The sequence below is a fragment of the Panthera leo genome, chromosome B1 (genome assembly GCF_018350215.1).
Source record: "Panthera leo isolate Ple1 chromosome B1, P.leo_Ple1_pat1.1, whole genome shotgun sequence".
NCBI lineage: Eukaryota > Metazoa > Chordata > Mammalia > Carnivora > Felidae > Panthera > Panthera leo.
Window position 1 is genome coordinate 193,741,959 of NC_056682.1, and position 20,240 is coordinate 193,762,198.

Genomic DNA, 20,240 nt, shown 5'->3' on the forward strand with positions numbered 1-20,240 from the left:
TACCTCTAAGCAGAGTTTATCAAGTTCATCAAGAAAAATTAGAAAACTCAAGTTACCAGTACTAAGTATGAAAAAGGGGACATCAACCAACACAGAGCCTATGAACATAAACAGCTAAACTTCCTACCTAGTTTTGCAACCCTGATCGTAAAAACCTGGCGAGAAAATTACAAGAAAACTATGTATCAAGAATACAAGAGGCAAAAATTGTAAAGAAAATATTCACAGGTTGAATCTAGAAATATATAAAAATGGAAAATACATCATGATTAAGTGGAGCTCGCCTCAGGAATATAAGACTGATTGACATTTGAAAATCAATTACTGTAATTCATATTAACACAAGGAACTAGAAATATCAATCATTTCCACAGATGTAAGAAATGCATCTGATAAAGTTCAACAGCCACTCATGATTAAAAACTCCCAGCAAACTAGGAATAGGCAAGAATTTCCACAATCTGATAAAGAGCACTGAAAACCTGCAGTTTACATCTTTAATGATAAACTATTAATGCTTTTCCCCTGAGATCTGGAAGGATGTTCACTATTTATATTCAACATGATCCTGGCAGAACTAGTGCAAGAAGATGAAAAAATAAAGTGTTTAATACTTGCAAGGAAATAGTAAAACTGTCTGTGCTACGAACATGATTTTATATGGAAAATTCAAAAGACTCAAACTACTTGAAGTAAGTGCATTAGCTACGGGACAAATACAAAATCAACTTACAAAAATCAATTTATTCCCAGATGACAGTAATAATAATAGGGAAAAAATTTAAAATAGTGCCATTCTTTATGTCATCAAAACTCATCAAATACCTAGGAATAAATTAAACAAAAGATATGTAAGACCTTTACACTGAAAACAAAAATTTGCTCAGAAATTCTACAAGACTGAAATAAATGAATAGAGAGAAGAAATCAACATGTGAGATGTGAAATTATCTCATGTATAGATTGCATACAATGGCATTCAAAATCCGAGCACATTTTGTCTTCTAGAAACTCTCAAGCAAGTTCTGAAATTTATGATAAATCAAAGAATTCAAAACAGTTAAAAAAAATCACATAAAAGAACAAAGTCAGAGGATTATACAGCCATATTTCAAGATTTACTGGTCAGCTATGATTATTAATAATTATAATAATAGTATAAAATAATATAAAAAAATAATCATAAGCTTTGGTGGCTTAGTCAGTTAAGCGTCTGACTTCAGCTGAGGTCATGATCTCGTGGTTCGTGGGTTCGATCCCCACATCTGGCTGCTCAGAGCCTGGAGCCTGCTTCAGATTTTGCATCTCCCTCTCTCTCTCTGTCCCTCTCCAGCTTGCGCTCTGTCTCTCAAAAATAAACTAATTGTTAAAAAAAAAAAAAAAAAAAATTAAAGAATGTAACACTTAGGATAGGCAAATAGCTAACTGGAACAAAACAGAGTCAAGAAGCAGACCCATACATTTACAGTCACTTCATGTTTTCGAAAGTATCCATGCAGTTCGATGTGGAAAGGAAGATGTTTTTCAATAAATGGTGGTGAAGAGGGGTGCCTGGATGGCTCAGTTGGTTAAGCATCCAACTTTGGCTCAGGTCACGATCTCACAGTTTGTGAGTTCGAGCCCTGCATCGGGCTCTATGCTAACAGCTCAGAGCCTAGAGCCTGGAGCCTGGAGCCTGCTTCTGATTCTGTGCCTTCCCCTCTCTGTGTCCCTCCCTGGCTCACACTCTCTCTCTCAAAAATAAACAAACATTAAAATTTTTTTTTTTTTAAATGGTGGTGAACCAATGGATATCCAGGTGTGGGGGGTGGGGAAGGAACCTTGATCCCTATTCTCACACCATACCAAAAATACATTCAAGAAAGATCAATGACTTAAATGTGAAAGATAAAACAACAAAGTTGCTGGAATTTCTTCACGATATTTGGGGATAGGCAGTGATTTCTTAGGATTAAAAGGAACTAAAGATAAAAGAAAACAACTGGACTTCCATCAAAATTAAATATTTTTCTGCTTATCAAAAGACAGTGTTAGTGAAGTGGAAAGACAAGCAACTACCAGAAAATAGGACAAAATACACAAAGAACTCCTCTAAGTGAACACTTATACTGAATTAAAAATGGACAAAAGACTTGTACTGAAACTTGACAAAAGAGTATAATGAAATGGGTTACAAGGTATGAAAAGGTGCTTCATATGACCCTTAGTTATCAGGAAGATGCAGATTAGAACCATAATGAGACATCACATACATGTATCAGAGTAGGTAAAATTAAAAAGCTAACAGTACAAAGTCAGTCTTATATTCTGTGGGAGTGTAAAACTGGCAAGCTACTTGGTAGTTTCTAATAAAGTTAAAATATGCATTCATTCTATAAACCAGCAATTTTGCTCTTATATATCCAAGAGAAACGAGTGCTTATGTGCACATGTACACTCACACACACTCACACACACACACACACAGAAAAGAAAAAGGATACAAAAATGTTGATGGTACTTTTATTTACAATAGTCCAAATGGAAACCAACTCAAATGTCTATTAGTAGGTTAATGGACAAATTGTGGTATATTCATATAATGACTCTATTCACCAGTAAGAAAGAAATAACTGACAGTAATTTCTGTTCTACAAAATCTTAAATTTCCCTTTGAGACTGACATTTTTAAGTATCTAAAAGCAATTACTTATGAAATTTTAAAATGTCTTTTCTTTTATTTAAAAAAAATTTTAATGTTTATTTATTTTTGAGAGACAATGACAGAGTGAAAGTGGGGGAGGGGCAAGAGAGAGAGAATCTGAAGCAGGTTCCAGGCTCCCAGCTGTCAGCACAGAGCTGGATGTGGGGCTCGAACCCACGAACCATGGGATCATGACCTGAGCCGAAGTCAGACGTTTAACCGACTGAGCCACCCAGACGCCCCCAAATGTTTCTTCTTTTAAAAGAACTGGATATGGTTGTTCCTAAGCTTCTTACCATAGTAATTAGATGTGTTTTTTGTTTTTCTCTAGATAATTAAAAAAAAAATTTTTTTTAATGTTTTTATTTATTTTTGAGACAGAGAGAGACAGAGCATGTACAGGGGAGGGGCAGAGAGAGAGGGAGACACAGAATCTGAAGCAGATTCCAGGCTCTGAGCTGTCAGCACAGAGCCCAATGCGGGGCTCGAACTCACGGACTGTGAGATCATGACCTGAGCCGAAGTCGGCCGCTTAACCGACTGAGCCACCCAGGCGCCCTAGATAGATAATTTTAAAGGTGAGATTTCCATGCTGTTAAAACCAGCAGCAAAGTAAGGATATTGATCAACAAGCTCTATAGTCAAAAGAATTTTAAACTGTAATTAGACTGCATTGTTTGAAGGGGTAGGGTTTTTTTTTTTTTTTTTTCTATTTTAGAAATCATCATTTGACCTTGACATCAAATGCTCCATTTATATTCTCTAACTATTGTTATGACATTCTTGACTAATACTACAAGGCAACAAGTATGAATGGTTACACAAAAATCCTACTTCAGTGATTCTAACTTAAGATGTATATACATCCCTATTTGTCTGTAATATACATAGGCATTTATAACATACACACATGCTATAAACATAAACATGAGAATTAATATGAGGTTAGTTACAACCAAGATTAGAGTGAGCATCTAACTAAGAATTCTTTAAGAGATTTACAAAGAATGTGATAGTTTTAGAGACAAAAATGTAAAGGAGAAAAGAGGGGAAAAGCTTTATAGGTAGAAGATATTTGCTTGAGCAAAAGTACAGAAATATTCCAAAGGCCATATCAAGGTAAAATATAGAAAACTGGAGACATTCTTAACTATGTGCTTAAAAGCCCTACTTACTTCAAGTAAAATACCTTACGGTAAGTTAGTCACCTAAAATGTACAATAAAAATCTGAAAGGTAAAATAGTAGTTACAATAAAAATTACAGAGGAAGTAGTAAGAGGTGAATGAGATATGAAAAATATGAAAAAAAAGAATAAATGAAGGTTGCCTAATCATTGCCAATGAAAGGGTCTAATACAGCTTCCGTATTGCCAGGGCTTTTTTAAACAGGTCACCAAAATCCTTTTCACGTGAAGGCAAAGTTAGAGGATCTATATTCCTATTACAGGACTAACAATATACCTTTTCCCAAAACAGAAAATTGGCAAAGGTTTTATAGTAAAGAAACACAGCCACTACCTCAAATATGAATGAGCCTTATTTGTTATGTGGACAATTAGGATTCAAATTATTCATTTCAAAATATTTTAAATAAAAAGGCTTAGGGAATGCATGAGATTTTTCTATATTCCTATAATAATGTTTATTCCACACAATAATAAAAGCCAGATTAGGAGCTTCCTTAACTGAAGATGGGGCTAAAGGCTAAATTATGACTAGGCCATGTGACAGAATGATGGTTAGCAACCAGTACATGATTTTCTGGTATGTGCTGTTAGAGGAGTTGTAAGCAATTACTAATTTTACTCCACTGGCTATGTGCCTATGCCCAAACCACCCCTATATTTTCAGATTTTGACCTTATTTTGGAAGCCCAGAATAGAGAAATTTCTCAACATATCAAAAAGGGGGAGGCAGGAAAGGAAAACATTTGTACAAAATTAGGCAATTTATGACTTGAATCTAGGCATAATTCTTTGATCTCAATGTGTTATCCTGTACTTTCATTTACTAACTGTTGTTCTAAAAATAAAAACCAAGCTATATAAATTAAAGATGACTATGAATATTCTTCTCATCTTCTAAGATCTTAGCAGTCACTCTATTGGAGTAGAAAATCTACCAATGTGATGGCATGATTTTTATTTAATATGAAAGGATCAAAAAAACCCACCATCAAAACAATAGAAGTAGGTTTGAGACTGCACTTTCTCAAGCACTACCTGTTTAATCAGATAGAATCACTGATCAGGCATGCTTTTCCAAAGAACTGAGAAGCTATTAAGGTACCCTTATCACCTAAAGAGATTTTGTCCCAATAATAGGTTCATCCTTTTCACATAGGGGATGGATAAGATATTTAATTTTAATAATCAATTATAACCTAGTTATTACATCTTTGTACATTAACTTCTAGACATACTATACTTGGCCGTAAGTTCACTAAAATTTTGTTTCTTTTTAGAAACTGGTCTGGCTGGGTATAGGTGTAGAGTTAGGCAGAGTAAGTCTCTTCAAGGAGGAGGGGTAAGCAAATTTTTTCTGTGAAGGGCCAGAGAGTAAAAAATATTTTAGTCTTTGTGGGCCTTACATTCTCTGTTGTAACTCCTCAACTCTGCCATCATTGTAGCTCCAAAGCAACCAGACAAAAGTAAATGAATGGGCATTGTTGTGTTCTAATAAAACCTTGTTTATAAAAACAGGAGGTGTAGCCTGTGGGCCGGTTTGCTGACCTCTGTCTTCCAGTACTACTCTGGCTTTTTTTTCATGCTTTGGAGATTTTGCCCATTCTTTGACAGGTATCAAAAGCATTTACCAAAGATGAAGAATTTCAGCCTTGATTTCATCATAAAAGGATTTGAGAGTGGTGGTATTTAGGGGGTGCACCCTTACTTGGGCTACTTGACAAGATAGTTTAAGAGTCAAACGGATTGAAACCAAATCGAACCAATTCAGAACATCCCGGGGTCAATTTTAGAACAATACATAGTATACTGTCTTACTAATAATTCCTTGCTTATTACAGTGCATAAATCTGAATGGCTACATAGTGTAAATAAATCCAACCTCCCTAACTGAGCTTCCGTAATTTCATTCCCTTTAAAATAATTTCTCCTATTTCATTCCATATACAAGCTATTAATTCAAGCTTTGAGATTACCTGCTAGAAAAGATTGCATTATGATGTTTTAGTCCTATTAACTAAAATAGGCTCTATTTCTATTTGTTAAAATATCGCTTATATTTTTGTTCCTTTGGGAGCACAGTAGCCCTTTAACCCTTTACAAAAGGAATAGATGGCAATATAAAAACGTTTGAAGAGGAGGGATAGAACTTACATTACACTTCACACCTCTCTTCACACTCCCACCCAGACCAGTACGTTCACTCTCAGAATTGAATGGAAGAAATGCCGAACAGAAAATAAAACACAAAAGATAGTGTTCCATATATTAAAGACTGCCCCCCCATATGAGAGTCTTCCTCCTTCCTAATCCTGCCCCCCAGGCAGCTCTGAGGTAGAACTTTTTTATGGCTCCTAGGGTGTAGAGACGCAGAGGAGTTGGGGCAGGTTGCAAGTGAAAAACAGGGAAAGAAATACTTGCTCTTTCTTAATTACTTCCAGTACAATTAAATTTTGAATATTCCTAAGGTATATTTCATATACTAGTATCTAGAAACAGCCTGATGTGAAGTTCTTATTGACATTATTAAGGAAATTAAAATATATAAAGTCGTTTTGGTAGTAATTTGGTTTGACTGCAGTCCAGTGGGAAATCTTTTAAATGAAAACAGCTCCTCTGTGCCTGGGCTTAAAGGTGAGTCTAAGGTGGCAAGTAAGAAAAATATAGTTCTTCCCCAAGTGGACTACAAAGTCAAAATGTCTTATGAGAAGTTAATGCTACTCACCGACTACTGCAGTGGTGGAGAGCAATGTCTCATTTTTGGTACAAACTGTATCAACTTATTGTGACACATCCCACATGAGCAGTAGATCAGATATGTGTAAGACTTTTTTTTTTAAGAAAGGAAAAATGACTAAATAAAATTAACAAATGCAGCTCCTTTGATGGACCAAACGTTAAACATGAAGCCCATAAAAGGGGGATCTTGGAAGTTAAAAAATTATCAGTGTGATAATGGCACTGTATCTAGCACAGAAGGGGGAAAAAATGAGTAGAAAATAGGAAGAGAGCCAGGCTACTTCCAGTCTTTTCTGAGTCATTCCTTTGGTATGTGTGTGGTTTTTTTTTTTTTTTTTTTAATGTTTTATTACGTACTGTGTCAAAGTACTTTCAAATTCACATAACTTTCTCAATAGGTATTTATAATAGGTACACTTTTCATTTGATTATCAAAATTGAAATTTTAATTTTTTTTTAACGTTTATTTATTTATTTTTTTGAGACAGAGAGAGACAGAGCATGAACGAGGGAGGGTCAGAGAGAGGGAGACACAGAATCCGAAACAGGCTCCAGGCTCTGAGCTGTCAGCACAGAGCCTGACACGGGGCTCGAACTCACAGACCCCGAGATTGTGACCTGAGCCGAAGTCGGCCGCCCAACCGACTGAGCCACCCAGGCGCCCCCAAAATTGAAATTTTAAAAGCAGACTCCGACTATTCACAGAGAACCAACTAAAAAATTACTAACGCCATATAACTTGAGAGGAAAATTCAGGCGTTATCCCTCCACACTAAGCCAAATAAGTATGACAGGTCAGTTCCGACCTACAGAAAGCTTCTGTAGAAGCCTTAGGACCATGTGAGAGTCTTCTTTCTTCCAAAGCTGACAGGCAGTCCTAAAGTAGAGGAAATCTTATAGATCTCTATCCTCTGGGAGCCATGAAGAGCAGTAATAAGTTTCTATCTGAAAGAAGAAAAATTTGCTTTTTCTTAATATCATAATCATAGTCTACCATTATTAAACTGAGAAAAATGATAAACAACAGGACTTTCTGACACCCAGTTCCTGAGAAGTTCCTAGGTCCTGATATTAAGTTGGAGTATGCCAAATTACATTAAGAATAAACCACTAGGGTTAAAAGATGAAAGTGTATAAAAGGAAAAGATCCTAAATTAAATATGCTCCATAGTTTCAAAAATACCTAAAAAGCACAGCTTAGTAAGTGGGTTTTGCCACAAGAACCGAAGCTCCATATTTAAAAAGCAGAGTGAAACAAGGCAGTCTACAGATGTGAGAACAGGTACTAAAGTTCTAACCTTCCCCCTCTCTTCTCAGTTGCTAGCCGCAACCTTCAGAAAGTTATTCAGCTTTAGCGTCTGAGTTTTGAGTTTCTATATCCTATAATTTTTTCATTAAGAAAACTAAAGAACCAAGAGACTTAGTCAAGCATGGGAAAAAAACAGATTCCAAAAAGGAAGTTAAATTCAGACAATGTGAAATACAAAACTGGAAATACTACTTAAGAACATAGAATACTTGTTTCTGTCATCAGCGGTGGCAGAAAGATTTAGCTTGTTTGTTTTCGAAGTGCACATACTCATGACCACATGAAAAGAAAGTGAAGCACTGGCACGCAGTTATAAAATGTATCAAAAGGCACTATTATTATGGTCTATCCTCCATGGCTCAAGGGAGATTTCAGGGGTCAAGTAAAACCCTTTTTACTCATTTTGGTCCTTATGACAGCTACGTAAGTATCATGATTATTGCGCACTTAGAGGATAAGCTAGCAGGTAAAGCTACTTTTGCTTCTTTGCATCCCATGTACTTTTCTCTCTCTCAGTCTCTCTGTACATACAAAAGAGAAGCCAAGTTTAAAGCGCCACAGACACTGTCAGCTGCTTTCCAAAGAGGTTTAGTAGTCCGGCATCTCAGAGGCCTCGTTTTGTCCTTCAGATAGCAAGAAACCAGAGAGGAAGACTGTTGCGGGGCAGAGAGAAAGGGTGTGTGACAGAGCGTGTGAGTGTGCCTGCACGGTCTGGGGAGGGAGAAGGAAAGCATTATATTCTCCAAAGACACACAGAAATGTTAGCAACATGATTTCTATACACCAGTGTTAACAATAGCTTATCTGGTATTATTTAGTTTCAACTGGGTCAGACATAAAACTAATAAACTGGGGTTGGAAATTATATACATAGGTATGGCAACCAGTTACAGATTTAGAGAGCAGAAAAATCGCCTTGCAAGTCACCTTCACTAGTGTTTATTAAACATTTTTCTTAAGCAAACTATAAACAGCAGCTTTACTTTAAAACGTATGAAAATAAACAGTTAGAGTCTAGACAGTCTAAAAGGAAAACATTTATTAAGTAACCAGATTAGTATGGAAATGTGCTTTAAAGTTAGGAGATACAGGATTCAAAAATTTGACAAGTGTGCAAATCAAAATATAACTTTTCTGTGAGTTTTCAGTGCATAAAAAAAATCTAGGCTAATTATAGAGTTGATCAGTAAAACCCAATTAAAAACAGTTATACCATAGCAAACAGAAAGGAATTACCTCGTCTTCGCCCATAACTCCTTGCTGCATGTAAACAAAGGACAAATTGTAAAATGTCAGAACTAAAAACAAGCCCACACATACAAATATCTGTGATATGAAAAGCTAAGTGGGCATCTAGTGATTAGGACTACTTTGTTTTAAGAGCTAGGACAATGTCCCCATGTAATAGCTGCTTGTGTTTTACCATTTACAAACCACTTTTATTATATATATATATTCTGCACTGTACCATAAAATGAAATTAACAGGAAATATGCAATTTATTCTCATACATGCTCCAATTCATGAATAAATATTTCTTTCACCTGATCAAGATGGTAATATGTAACACCTTACAGTTAAATAGCATCCCAAGTAATAAATGCAAACAACTTGAATTAAATCCTCATTTTACTAATTATAAAGAGAGATACAGCAGATACAGTCCAACAAACAGCTATTCAAATCCAATTCACATTATATCAAGCCCTGTGTGGAGAAAGTACTGGAAGACACAGAGGTATGAAAAGATATAACAATGTTAAACTGATACTCTGAAGCCTGTAGAGCTTAGATAGAAGGTAAAGACATCAATCCATGTTCAAACTTGCTTAGTTGAAAAAATGATTAATGATACACTACAGTTACCAATGCTTTCAATCCTTCTGGTACATTTTATAACCTCTATCTAAGTGCTTATGTCTCTCTCTCTCTCTGGGGTAAAAGGGATTCAGATACAAATTGTTCTTAGTATCATCACAGACTAGCACAGATGTTAAATATTCAGAAGTATGAAGCAGAAAGACATTTCAAACTACCTTATTAGCAGTTTACATAATTCCACATGGAGAAAAAACACTGCAATTTATTCTCCATAATAAACTACCAGTTTGATAAAACCCGCAACTTATTTTTAAATAATTCCTCCTTGCAAATCCGAGTACACAATGAGTATTTTTACCCTGGAATTAATATATGAAATCAAAGCAGTAAACTAAAACAAAAATCACTGTTAAAATCAAGATCTTAACCCATGTTTTATGAATTTTTTTTTTGGCCGGGGAAAGTTTCTTTCTGAATAAATCTCAAATCGAAACATATGTTAAGAGTTGTCAGAAATGTAGTCTTCCCCAAAAGTATAAAGCAAAGACCAAAGGAAAACATTTCACATCATTAAATACATTCTACTACAGAAGTTTTACAATGTGAGTCTTTAATATAAAGAAGTGTGCCCACAGGTGAAAATATAGGATTAATACCCCTACAGTAACCCTTAGTCATTACACTTTAAGTCAATAAATACAAGGCTTACAACAGAGTCTGTTATACAAAATAACTTCATTTGCATCTCTGCCTCTCCATTGTCTTTATTTAGCTGTAACTACTGCAGTTTTAACCTTTTTGGGAGCTCCAGCTACCTCACAGCCTAGCAGATTGTCTGACCTGTACATTAGTTTATATACAAGCTTACCTGTGTGTGTTTTTGTGTGTCTATCGAGCTTAGATGTACATTACCTGTATACATTACATATAGATTACCTGACATACATATTCGTTTAGGGTGAGGTAGGGGCGGAAGTGACATTTAGAATTTTGCTGTGGAAATCCTGGAAGACTTATAAAGGCCTTAAAAACACAGGGTCTCAAAGAGATAGCGGATCAACTATGGAAAATCGAGTAGGAATTTTAAAAGAGCTGTCAAAAACAGACTATACAAGAGTGAATTCCCTGCAGTCTTAATCGTTGTATTAAGTGTGGAAATGGTCAATAGGCTCCCAAACGGTCACAGCACAAGTCTAAGAAGTTAGGCTTCCTACTTCTCTCCAGGCATGATCGAAATGATATTAATCCAGTATAGATTTGCTTTACGGAATTTCAGTCATGGGTGTAGAAGACGGATCATTTACAAAGCAAATAAAACTACTCTCATCAAGTTTAAAGTCAAGTTATGAATTATAAGGAAGTGATAACGTGGTCCACAATTCCTGACCTATTGAGAAAATTAATGACACGACAACCAGTTTATATTCTCAGCTGTTATGTTCTTTGCTGAGGCTACTCAATGCTAAAATAGTCAAAATACGTATGAATGTTCATAGCATCTTAGGTCTCATCTCATTCCTAGGCTTGAACACATTATTTAGAAGAGTTCTCCAACTACCTCATACCTGAGGAATTTTAGAGTTCTGTAAAGAGCTATTGCACTTATTTTCTGGACAACTCTCAAATTCCAGCTCTCTACATTACCAAAAATAGAACTGCCTGCAGATGAAGCTAGATCATGTGAAACACTTCCTATCCCTGTCATGGAAAGAACCAATCTGCTATCATCACACTAAACAACGGAGTACGGACTCACTTTCCTACATGAGATCTTCTTATGTGAATTTCTGTTCCACCATAACTCGGATTCAGAGTTATCAAAAGTTCCCAATGAGAAAAGAAAATCATTAAATTACTATTCATTAAGTTTTAATTAAGGAAGACTTCTTTAAACAATATGCCCCTCCAAACTCATTTAGAATAGGACTTAGAAAAAAAAGTGAGCAATTTTTGTATAAAAACTATTTAGAACATTCAATTTCAGTTACCTAAGTTTTATAAAACTTATTACTAAAAATTACCAGGCATTCAGAAGTGAGGAACTGGCTATTTAACACACGTGTGTAAATATGTGTGTGTGTGTGTGTGTGTATGTTAGATTATATTTTTTTACATATATGTTTTATTTTATCATTATTTTTTAATGTTTATTTTAGTTTTGAGACAGAGCGTGAGTGGGGGAGGGGCAGAGAGAGAGGGAGACACAGAATCTGAAGCAGGCTCCAGGCTCCGAGCTCTCAGCACAGAGCCCGACGTGGGGGTTGAACCCAAGGACCGGGCCGTGAGATCATGACCTGAGCTGAAGCTGGACTGAGGCACCCAGGTGCCCCTCCACATACATTTTTAAAGATAATAATAATAAAGCTTTGGAAAAAAAAATTTTCCTACAAGAGTGAGTTTAAAATTTGGTCCTGGGTTATCAATAATCTCATTTAGGTTCTAACCCATTGCTACTAAAAAAGAAAAAGGATGATTCTGACATTCTCTTCAGTGTCTCTGTGCCCTTACATATTGGCTCTTAGCAATGGCTGTGGTACCTGATTTACTGCAGCTGGAGTAACAGATAAGGAAACATAACAAATTAGCCAGAAATATTTAGGTTAAAGTTCTCTTGGTGTGAAACTAAAGAAATTCTTATTTCTTGCTCTGAAAAGCCAAAACCAGGGAGAGAAATATACCCCCAAATTATCCTTTTCAAGATCTAAAATAAATCTGTTATCTACTCCACTTATTTCCATTAGCATAAAAAAGGATTACGTACTCAAATTTCCTATTTTCAGGACTTAATACAGTACATTTAGAGACTCTGCCCTCAGAAATACAATTTCACTAAGTTTTCTTAATTAAAAGATAAACATAACCTCTCTCCTCCCAAACAGTAGAGCAAGCCCTTGATTATAAACATAGATGTATATGGCTAATGACAGCAAATTTAAATTTCAACTAGCTTGCATCCCCCTGTACTTCTGCTATCTGTCCCCCTTTTGAAAAGCCATATGTACTAATAAAAATATAAGCTATTTTTCCTTGGGAGAGGGGTGAGGGGAGCACAACATGATCCAAACAGATACAAGCACCTGAATGATACATCATTTTGCATTGGTCCTCACTGCTATGGAAAACAGGTGGTTTTATTTTGTTTTTTCCTACTGAGAATAAAATATGTGAGATTTATACACTTGGAAGTACAACATTCAAGCCGTCATTCTAAATTCAGATAGTGCTTGCATTTTGGTTTTTAGACAATCTACCCATTCCTATATAATATTACTTCCCTAAAGTGCTTCTGGGTGTTAGGTTCGGACTCCTCTACAATATTTATTCAATGGTAGCAGTCTCCACCAGTTAATTCAACTTGATTTCTAGTTAGATGGAGGAACATGGTATGTTCAGGAGCCTACCTGCAGTTATATTTCTATGGCATTTTTTTATTGTTAAATTTTATTTTGTCTATACAACTTCAAGAGACATATGGATGTGGGATACTATCTCTTTTTCTGAGTTAAGAGAGGTTGAAATATAAGGATCTGTTAGAGGTATTTCACAGTTTTACCCAGTCTGACCAACTTCCTGACCTTTACCCCATTCCCTGTTTATCCGTTAAAGGAATATTTCACAGTTTAACTATAATGTTAATTGACCAGGAAGGCAGACTCATGAAAGCTTTTTACAACATTTGCCTTATCTGCATAACAACTACACTAGTATTTATAATATTATTTTTATTAAATGGACTCAAGCCTAGCACCTAATAATAGCCTAGTAACATCATAGATTTCTTCCAGTTCTGTGTTTTCTAAGGAATGTTCTCAAATTGTTATAGTCATGCATTTATTATAATATGTATTTGTGCGCCACCAAAGATTGTCTTGGGTACCACATGGGACATGTGCACCACTCCTTAGGGAGCACTGTGAGACAGTCATTTTGCTTTTGACCCACATTTTGTTCCTATATAGCTTCTTCCAAATGGGTCTGGTTTGACTTTCTGCAGTAACATAAGACAAACCTTCTTTGGTCACTACATATATGTTGAACATCCTTCAAATACTTGAAAACATTGGCTATGTCTTCTTTCAATTTATATTCTCCAACAATTTATGTATTCACAAGACAGGATTAATACTCTTTCAAAGTCATTTTGTCACTATTCACCATCACCCACTGTCACAGCTAACTCTCACTTTTAGAAACTGTTCTAAACACTTTACATGAATGAATTCCCTCATTTCTCAAAAAACAATCCCCTGAAGCAGGCAGCATTTTATCTCCTTTTGACATAAAGAATCTGAGTCTAACTGAAGTTAGGTGAACTGTCCAAGGTCATAGCAAAGTTAGGGTTAAATCCAGATAATCTAGCTCCAGAGTCTGTGGTACCAACTACTGTTAACTATTGTTAACCCCACCACCACCACACACACACACACACACACACACACACACACAAAACCACTGACTTATAATTTATTGCCAAATACTGATTTTCAAAGTCAATAATGTTAGCTATGCTTATTGGTTAAGTAATACAACTTACTTAGTTGCTAATGATGAGTTCAAATCTGTGACATAATTTAAAAAGTAGGTCTATGTATTGAGATGCTACAATTCCTTTAATCAATAATATTTAATAATAATTTAGTACAGGCAGAGGCTTGGTATTGACATCACTTAATTCCCATATTTCCTAGGGAGACAATATGCTAAGAATATAGTTGAACTGTAAGAATTAAAAGCAGCTCAAGGAAAATTTCCCCTTACTCCTTCTTGCCATTTGCCCACTTCTCTCTTCAATGACCTTGATGTCTAGAAAAAATTACTTAAATTCTTAATATTCAAATACTTCCCAATCATAATAAATATACCCAATTTCTTGACCTCTGCTCCCCTCTTAACAATGTTCCCAAATGAGCAAAATAATTTTTTTTCTCTCTGGATCAAATTGTCCCTACTGACCTAAACACATTTTGATGTCCTAGTTTCATTATCTCTTCTGTCCCCTACTCCCTTGCCAGAAGAAGTTCAGAATGTCCAGGACAGCTCACTGTATCGAGCACGTAACATGGCTCTGAAGTGGCAGGCCATGAAGAGTGCTCACATAATGAAAAAGCGTATTTGTCCACAGGGTTCAACTCTTGCCTGAAATAAAATATTCTTGTGTCTACTAGGTGATAAAACACTGATAACCTAACATCTAGGTTATTTATGAAGGCTTCAGGCAACCGATGAACTCAATTAGCTTAATAATATTTAGTGCAAAAACAGTGTGGCTCCTAAGCTCTTTGCTCATACATAACTGATGTATTCTATTGTGGTTGCAACATACTTCTGAATCGTGCTAGTGTGGTAGGCACACAGCAATCCCAGGTCATCTGTGAATCATCTAACAAACTGTCTCATACAGCACCTTCCTTCAAATGGATCTTAACAGAGTATGTGAAATATACACAAATTCAAGTTTTTCTACTGACTTGTTTTTAGAAGTTAAAATGGAAATGATCTTTATCACACAGAACGTCCCAAAAGCAAATTATTTGAGGAAGTCAGGATAAATACATAAAGAGCTTGCTGCTTAATCCCATCGTTATTTTATAAATCAAGTCATGAGGATAATACAAAATTATGATCTATTTTCAGTTTGTAAACTCAATTTCATCAATGTAAGTTTTAGTCACAGATACAGAGTTTAGAGACCAGCTACTCAAGTGACGTGTTGTTTTAATTCCATGGTAGAAAAAAAGTTGACTGAAGAAGTCCTGGAATGCGATTTCTAGTGCCCTTCTGGTCAAAGTCTATGTAAGCACCATAATTCACTGAATTCATGAATGCGGCCTGCTGTACTGCTGTAAGGTCCAGCCCAGACACGGCCTCAGCTAGAGAGCACAATTAGGCCCCAGTGTTAGGACCTTGCCAATTTGACCTCTAACCATCCTTCAAGATACTAACACATACCCCAGTGCTCAGATTACGCTGGCACGTGGTGGGCAACTCAATATATAACAATCTAAAGTTGAATGAAGCAATCAATCGCACCACAGACACCCTGCTTCTTCAATTTTTCTCTCATTCCAAAATTCTATCTGACACCTTGCCAATCTCCCAGGAAGCCTGGACTTTATTCCCACCCCTCTGTCACTAGAGTCTTTATTACTTAGTATAAGTTCACAAGGTCTAGCTTTACACTGGCCTTTTTTCAACCTTTGTTCCCCAACCTCCCTATCATCTGTTTTCAACAGAGCTTTAGTTGAAATAGAAGAGCCAAGTCATTCTAATGATATAATTATGTATTTTTTAAGTAAGACTGTGTCTATTCTTCCTTCTTTCTACTTCTCTTTGTCCACCCTCTGATTTAAAAATAGCTGTATGAAGGATATTTTCACCTTCCATGTCTACTCCCACAGTCACGGGTGTGCTAAGTACTGGGACTTGAAAACAATGTTTGTCCAACAGAAGGAGAACAAACTTTAATGAAAGTTTATTTATCCTGTTTCTAACTCTGGTGAAGTTCACTGTGTAAACTTTCTAGTTAGAATAAATTAAGTTAGCGTGATCACCATATTTACAGAGTCACAAGTATATTCATTCCTTAGTTAACATAAGCACAAGTGCTATACTAAGTAACAAGTTCTACGCACTTTGCAATCATCATCTCATTTAATTCTCATAATAATCCTTGAGATTGTTATTCCCATTTCATAGATGGGAAATGAAGGCTCACAGAAGTTTCTAAACAAAATCATACCAAAAACTAGAAAGACAATATTCAAACTCAGGACGATCTCCAAAATCTGTGATCAATGAATTAAATCATACTGTCACAAATACATTGCAATAATTGCTTTGACAGCTAGAATTTATATGCCAGAGATCAGAAATAGGCACATTCCAAACTCCTAATTCTGCTTTCTGTACAGCAAACGCTGTAGCTTTATCTTTATACCTATAAAATATTTAACTTCTATGTATATGCAAGGTATAGAGAACCATGTACTCAATTATATTTATTTATAAAAGTCAACTGGAAACATAAAATGTTTGTATACAACTTACCATTTAACATCAACAGATTATCAGTTCCTGGATGTGGATAGCTCAGTCGACCTTTAAAAAGACAGGAAAGGGAAGTTTTAAGATTATGGAGCTATTTGAAAGGCAAAAAAAAAAAAAAAAAAAAAAGGAAAATGAATAAGGAGGAAATTACTGAAGACAGTATATTTCTTAAAAAAATGCTAATGTTTAACTCGAAACATATTAACCAAAATCATCTTTTGAGATTTGAAACCAAAACATAAAAGAGTTAACCTTAGTTCCCAGATCATATGAGGACAATGTGATTTCAGAGCAATGCCTAGAGAATAAGGCCTATTTGTTTTTTGAAATGTAAGAACAATATAGGTATCCTAGTCCTTCACACTTAATATAGGATATAAAAATGTTTAAATATTTTCAAAACTGTTTATAATTCTCTTCACAGCTTTCTTTTTCAAAAAATAAAACCTGAAGGAATTTATTATATTCCTAACTAAAAAACCACCTAAATATTAAAATAAAAAATGAGTAGCAAAAACTCATCACAACTTGCCATTTAATTCAACAGTTTTATATATAGCTGTATGTAAATAAGGAAGTTTGATAAAAACATCTTAAACATATTATTATAAATCATATTGCAAGTTTAACCTGTTCAAAGTTTACAACTGATATAATAAAAATATAAAAAATGAAAATACTAAGGTTTAAGAGCATAGTAGCCTCCTATTTCCTTTGAGTCATTCCTCATACGAGAGCTCTGCACTTGATACATGCGGAAAGGATGACAGGACCGTAGACCACTGTGGCAAAGAAAAAAGGTACGCAGGGACACACTGTGGTTTATTCAGCATTTCTACATCGTAACACTTGTTTGACTAAACGCCAACATTAAGGATGATCGTTGTTTAGAGTCCATTAAAATACAGGACTTTCCTCTAATGCCTGAATCTCTGATGGACTATTAGAAAGGTTCATTAAAATCCACTGAGAAAGTTACTAGAATGAAATGTCTGTGCGATGGCACGTCAGCAGTTTTCAGTGCAGCCCCTTTGCAGATCCTGTGATGGTGCAGGATGCACAGCCGCCAGAAGAGTGACCAGGAACTCTCCGCATGAATCTGACATGATTAGTAAGGAGTATAGATTAATTGTGTCTAGCTTTACCACCTCAGCAAGCACCCTACACACTCTGAGGCCCTGTATTACGCCCACACATCCCATACAAAACAGAGGCTTTTGTTTTAATTATGAAACTAAAGAACTTGATCACCTGCCAGTGGGGGAGATAATTCAATTTTAACATTAAAATATACATATTAGACATATAGTTATAGATATACACGTACACCTATGCATATACACACACTTCATCTGGGCTCTAATTTAACCGTAGCAGATTCTGTTTTTAGGCTCAACAGGTGAAACAAATGTTACTGTCCTTCAAAAGACAATGCACTCTTATTTACTTCTGCATTTCACATGACACCAGCTAAACTAATACAGCAGCCATACTCTAAAAACACACAATAAGTCTATTGTTGTTAATATTTTAGTACGGAGTGAGAAATAAAGACAGTACGTACAAAAGGTACCGAATACAGAGTTAGAAGGCAGAACTTTCCTAAACTGGATTTCAATATCACAGAGCATTACTTTGCCCCAAGTATCATAGCTTACTTTGGAAATATGCCTATTTCTAAACATCTTGTTGCACATGACCAAATTTAGAGAATAATTTAAGGCCATGAAAAAACGCTGTTATTTCTGACTTGAGATGAAAATCACAACCCCTACAAAAGTGGTAACCCGTACTGCTGTTCACTGTAACAAGCTCATTGTCTTGTATACCTACAAGTGTATAGGATGCAGAATATACAAATAAGAATGAGTCTCTGTTTATGATGTAGTATGAAAGACAGAAACAACTTCAATAAAGCCTGCCAAGTGTTAAAAGAATTATGTATAGCACGCTGTATGAAGAACACAAGGAATATTTAACCAAGGCCATAGATTCAGGGAAGACCTCCTACAAAAGTAAACTGCACAAAGCTTTAAGCCTGGTTCCACTTCAAAAGACACTCAACTTTGAGTCGCCACGTAATTATCTTGTAACAGGTTGATTGTTCGCTTTACTTATCCCAAGACACAAGTATATTTTCATTGCTAATAGTCTTTTGACTTCTTGGCTCTGAATGGACTTAAAAGGCACACCTTACACAAAAACTTCAAAAGATAGATACCTATTTGCAGAATGTGTATTTGTATACATGTTCTAAAATACAGTACTCCAAACAGGAAAATCTCTCAATATAATTAGCCAAACACACCAAAATGAAATAAACAAATCAGACTTCTTTTTAAATTATCTGGTCCCTTTTCCTCAATCACAGCAAAATATCAATACATCTTTACAAGTTAAATTTATAGATAATTTACTTTTACCTGGGATACCATTAAAATTACTTCCACTAAGAACATGCCAATTTATAGTAATAGCTAAAATTTGACGGCTCGCTTCATGCCAGGAGCTTTTCTAAGTTCTTTTTGACCAATCGTTTAATCCTACGACGATGTGTGATTTAGGTACGACTATCTTCTCCTCTGAAGATAAAGACCCTGTGCAAGGTTAAAAAACTTGCTCAAGGTTACACCACTGGCAGATATGATCCTAGACAGCATGGCTCCATACTCTTAATCACTATCTTGTAATGACTTCCTAGTTGATAAAATATAGAGAAAGATAGGTATGGTTGGATATAGGGCAAATTCCTATGCTAAATCCATTACAAAATTCATGGGATGATTATGAAGTATGTATTAGGTAACTTATACGTTAACACAGAAAAAACACACATTGGTATAAAATCGGTTCCTCCCTATTGTGTAAAAAGCCCAGTGGCGCAGAGATCGCTAGCTGCACACTGACACCTATACCTGTCAATAATGGGAACCCCAAATCCTAGATAAGCACAGAAGTGCCCAGAGTTACTCCCTTGTAGCTAACGTGTGCCCACGTGAGTAAGATCTGGCCAATGGGATGTAAAACAAAATTGTTATGTGCAGTTTCTGGGAAGTATTCTGGAAGGGAAGATCTTCTCTTTCCTTTACCTTCTTCCTGCTTGCTGGGATGCAGATGTGATGGCTAAACTGAATCAGCCATATTAGCTTGAGGCCGAAGCTGGGTGGTAAGGACAGCAGAACAAAAAGACAGGCGCCTAGATCCATGAACAACACTACCCTACTTCTAGGTGTGGTATTCTTTTGGAAGAGGAAAATACTTCTGTCTTGTTTAAGCTGCTCTGTGTTTTCTGTTGTCCCAGAAGAACCTAACCTTACAAATAAAGCCCTCTAGTACAAATTTGTGCAAACTGAATTTTAGGGAACCAGGTTATAATTTATTATTGTGAAAATATGATAAAGCATAATAATTTCATTATAGTTTTAATATGTCTACAATTAATGGGTATCTACTGCC

At 35.7% G+C, this 20,240-nt stretch overlaps 1 protein-coding gene across 8 annotated transcripts in view; it reads right to left on the reverse strand.

Moving 5' to 3' along the window:
* The window catches only part of CPEB2 (cytoplasmic polyadenylation element binding protein 2), a 68,891-nt gene that overhangs the window by 20,384 nt on the left and 28,267 nt on the right, over window positions 1-20,240 (reverse strand). For 5 of the 8 annotated variants that reach the window (XR_006202023.1, XM_042936871.1, XM_042936872.1 and 2 more), the window contains 2 exons: window positions 16,785-16,835; window positions 9,153-9,176 (listed from right to left, as the gene is read on the reverse strand). Coding sequence is in view for 7 of the 8 variants with exons in the window: in XM_042936871.1 (XP_042792805.1) it covers window positions 9,153-9,176; window positions 16,785-16,835 (75 nt within the window). In the remaining variant the exon portion in view is untranslated. The remainder of the gene's footprint in view (window positions 1-9,152; window positions 9,177-16,784; window positions 16,836-20,240) is intronic. The other 3 variants (XM_042936873.1, XM_042936868.1, XM_042936870.1) reach the window with 1 other exon arrangement.